Source organism: Triplophysa rosa, linkage group LG9, assembly GCF_024868665.1.
Source record: "Triplophysa rosa linkage group LG9, Trosa_1v2, whole genome shotgun sequence".
NCBI lineage: Eukaryota > Metazoa > Chordata > Actinopteri > Cypriniformes > Nemacheilidae > Triplophysa > Triplophysa rosa.
Window position 1 is genome coordinate 25,739,775 of NC_079898.1, and position 4,554 is coordinate 25,744,328.

Consider the following 4,554-nt stretch of genomic DNA (forward strand, 5'->3'; position numbering starts at 1 on the left):
AGAGAGAGAGAGAGAGAGAGAGAGAGAGAGAGAGAGAGAGAGAGAGAGAGAGAGAGAGAGAGAGAGAGAGAGAGAGAGAGAGAGAGAGAGAGAGAGAGAGAGAGAGAGAGAGAGAGAGAGAGAGAGAGAGAGAGAGAGAGAGAGAGAGTGAGAGTGAGTGAGTGAGAGAGAGAGAGAGTGAGTGAGAGAGAGAGAGGGAGAGAGAGAGAGAGAGAGAGAGAGAGAGAGAGAGAGAGAGAGAGAGAGAGAGAGAGATACAGGATGAAATGTAGTAAAAAGAAATTAGAGAAATTAGTTGAGTAAGCTCATCTTTATAGTGCAATACAGAGGTCGGTTTGTGCAGTATGTTGAGTGTCCGTTGCCTCTAAACTTTTGGACCAAAACAATTCCACTAGGTGTGTTCACATATGCCATGTTTGGTTCGATTAAAACGAACTCTGGTGCGATTGCTCTGTTAGTGCGGTTTATTTGTGTAAGTGTGAACCCTGGTGCGCACCAAACAAGCAGACCGAGACTGCTGAAAGATGGGTCTAGGTCCAATTTCAAATGAACTCTGGCGCGGTTCCATTGAAATCTGAACACAACAAACCAAAAACAGGAAGTGATAACAATATACGACCCGAAAATCAATTGAATTGGTAATATAAAAGGAGTGTTTATTAGATCTGGATGTCCGGTTTATTAGGTCTGGATGTCCGGTAAGTTCCGTTTTAAAATATAAATCATAAAAGCTGTCCAATCACGTTGCGACTTGACACGAAAGCTGTTAGGTTCGATATCTTTAGGTTCGCTGTTAAAATGCCCGTCTGAACGTGAAGCGAACAGGACTAAATTATATTTTTTGGTCCGGACCAAAAGAACTGAGCTACAAATATGAACGCACCCTTAAAAACTGTTTTATAAAGACTCGACTCACAAAGACCAACTTCCATAGCATGAAATAGTTCTCCATCAAAAAAAATTCTAGACATTTGTTTGACCAGAAAGATATTATATTGCATAAAAACACAAAAAAACTTGGAAAAAAAGATTGTTTTTATTTGTTTTAGCTCATCTTAATGCTCTTGAGGCACGCTGGTTGGCAAACACTAGACTCAAATGAAGCAACTAAAAAAATGATTAAGATTCACAAGACTTCCAAGACATGCAAATATAAAATCCCTGATTTTCCAGGTGTGATTCTGTCATTCTCAAACATAGCGTGTTTTTCCATTTCTGGGTCATTTTTCAATTTACAAGGTGTTTTTTACATAAAAACTAAACGGGGCTGGTGCAAAAGTCTGTCCTGTGGTTTGGCGTGCTGAAAACACTAGACAAGGAGGTAGAAAACACTTCCAAAGACTTGACAGAAGTACATGCACATCAGTTTTCTCCACTTTCTGCTCCAAAACTTACACTTCCATGCACTTCTAACGGCTCTACATCTTTGAGTCAAAATCCGCTATGGGGTAATAATGGAGTTTAACAGTTTTAAAGTGCTCTTTTTCACTATTATTTACAACAAGTCTTCATTGTTGTGGGTTTAAATGCTAGATTTTTTGTTATAACAGATCTGATGAAAACTATGTTATGTTTTTTCATATCTGTACTACAATGGCAGTATTCACCTTATTTACTTTCAATGTTGATTTCTTGAAAATCCAATAAGTAGAAGTAAACAAACTTTAATTTCTCCCAAAAATAGATGAAACATTTTCACATGATTTATTTAATTACCTCTCAGCAGATTTGGACTTATCTTATATCCTACTCGCTCTTTACAATGGGGTATATGCATACGGGGCGATGACGTAATCTCAGCCAGCTAAGATTGTAGCGGACATACGTCATCGCCTCATGTGCATATACCCCATTGTAGTGGAAACTAAACTAAAATACTAAAAAGTTACATAAAGCAAATTGGTAAACGTGATTAAAATGTCCAACATAAATAAAATGACATTGACATTCACATTAACCCTTAACATACACACTTATCAGAAATCACCAACGTAAAGGAAAAACTGAGCAGAAACACCGATCATAAAACACAAAAATTCAAATAGAAATAGAAAAATAGTTTCCAATGAAAGCTCAATAAAACGAACAAAGATATGTGGACGCCTGCGTTGAAATAAAGAAACTCAGAAAATTCTGCCAAGTCAATCATATCAAGTCGCTAACTTCAGCATCTCTTTAGCTGTCAGTTATACGCCCTTTTCACATGACGTCACGCATCTTCCGTTCTGCCGCGAAGCAATGTATCATTACTTCCGCTAGCACTCCAGTTCATAAGGTGGTGGTAATGCACCTATAAGATGATTTGCCAACCACCAGTAAAACTCAAGAAGTTACTTCCGCTAGCGCCTCAGAATGGAGTTTACCAAGTGGCTTTCACATCTGCCACAAATATGTCTAGATGATGTACAACGTCTTGCAGACAAATTTTCGCTTTTACGACAAGATCAAAGCTAGAGAAAGGATACAAATTCTTCGTTGAACAGTTCCTGTTTGATTATGAAGGTAAGTGTTTTGTTTTCTTTTTGTTTTAGCGAAGGTGCTAGGATAAGTACTTGAATAAGTGTTCTGTCAGTTTTTTCTCACTGTTGTTAAATTCCAGCGCGACGGCAAAACGGAAGTTCTTCTTCTTCTTCTTGTTTGTTGCAAGACGGATGTTATGAACACTGCTTTGCAAAAAGGCGGAAGTTAAGTGACGTCATTGTGAAAAGGGCGTATTGGACCAATCAGGTGGATCCCTGCTGGACAGACGTGATGTCATAGTATGGGATCCTTCTTGAAGTCCCATACCACCGGCTCTTTAAAAAAGACAAGAACCTGCTACAATCTGCTAAAGTCATTTCACATTCACCTCATGCACGCTCAATCGTGGCAGGTTGGCCTCGAACACAGCGTGTGTATTATCCGTCTATCCCCCTCAGACGCACTGAGGGTTTCCACATTAACCTCACGGCAAGTAGCTCTTAGGACTCATGAAAAGCCTCTCCAGATGACCGGCAGCCTCCACACAAACACACAAAGACGACCCCAAAACATCTCTCAGACGCTTGTTTCCTTTGGCCTGCACTCGGAATTCGCAGGAAGCTTTGGGAAACACCTGGTGGATGGAAGTGGAGGGGGAGATCCTAACTCGGCTCTGGGTCGTTCTCGTGCCAGAACCCTACAGCCCTACTCATTCCACTCCATTAGAGACATTCAGATGTCTGAAAGCCCAGCGGAGTCCAGGGCCAAACTGCCATCAGTGGCCCGGGCACAGAATGAACCCGGCGGGGCCAGGAAGTCACGTCTCGAACTGGACGGCGGTCTGGATTCACTGCGGCAAGAGAAATGATGCTGGCTGGAACTGACGGGCCAAAACCTCCTACAGCGACTCCAACCAGCGCCTTTGTGCCAAGTGGAATTTAAAGAGAGGAAAGTTAACGTTCTTGGCACGGTTTTTGTTTTTGGTTTACTTCAGTCCTGCTTTCACCAAGCTCATAATACATTACACCTAAAAAGCAGTCTTTGCTCAAGTAAGAAATCGGGGTGTCTATGCATCTGAAATTGGGGGTCCAAAAAACATGGCATCCATCTTTTAATCATCCTCACCATGTCATTCAAAATCTGTTTGATTTTCTTCTGCAGAACAAAAAAAATTGAGAGCCAAACAACTCTTAACCCCATTGACTTCCATGGGAGACATTTTCTCAATTTAAAATCTGCATCCCTCTGCATCACTCCACAATCATTTTAAGCCTCATTCAATATTTGAATTCCAGGTAAACGAGTAAAAGCTACCGTGAGAGATCTGCGGTCAGCGTGAAGTGGTCGTGCTTTGCCAATAGACTCGGTGAGGGGTACAGAGTGTTCTCTGTCTAAAGAGACACACATCAGCGCTATGAGGCTGTCAGCAGCTCATTCGTGAGCGTTCAGGGGCATTGAAGATACACAGCGGGTGATGCACGGAGGCCATGCTGGAACGACATGCTGTGCGGAGAGTAATTTCAAGGAGACGTCCCGGGACGCCCACAATAATGCCCTATGCCTTGGTGTTAATAAGTGGCTTCTGGGTGTAGGTGAGAAACAGGCAACCTTCTAACCTCAGACTAATCTCACGGTGTCGTAAATGAGCTCCAGTGATCTGAGAGCTGGGCTGGGGGAGATTACCCACGGGTGAGCCGGACTCCAACCGAGCGCTATTCAGTATTCCACACACGCAGTTCTGCAGAACCCACCAGAACGGAGAGACGCACAAACAGGACTGCAGATAAAGTCTGAGAGAGGTGAAGGTGGATTAAAATGGCGCTGCAGTGCAGAGAAACCACAACGGCGGGTGAATTAATAAACTCACCGGCTCACCGCAATGCAGAGATGCATGACGGTTCGAGCCGGGGCTACATGATGTCATACGGCTTCTTAACTGAGGGCTCAGCAGATAAACACACTGCTGTAGATATAAAAAAATATCCTGACCAGCAATGAGCTGTGAAAAATTATGATGCTAGCATGAGAACGAGAGAATGGATGAATAATACTTTACTAGTTTTTTATGAGAAAAATGAAAGCGTGCTTCAAATG

At 42.3% G+C, this 4,554-nt stretch overlaps 1 protein-coding gene across 1 annotated transcript in view; it reads left to right on the plus strand.

The window, feature by feature from the left end:
• The window catches only part of LOC130558760 (methylcrotonoyl-CoA carboxylase subunit alpha, mitochondrial-like), a 41,931-nt gene extending 38,603 nt beyond the window's left edge, over positions 1-3,328 (plus strand). The window contains exon 6 of the mRNA XM_057341361.1: positions 2,919-3,328. Within this exon, the coding sequence (XP_057197344.1) occupies positions 2,919-3,328 (410 nt within the window). The remainder of the gene's footprint in view (positions 1-2,918) is intronic.
• Positions 3,329-4,554: the final 1,226 nt, after the last annotated feature.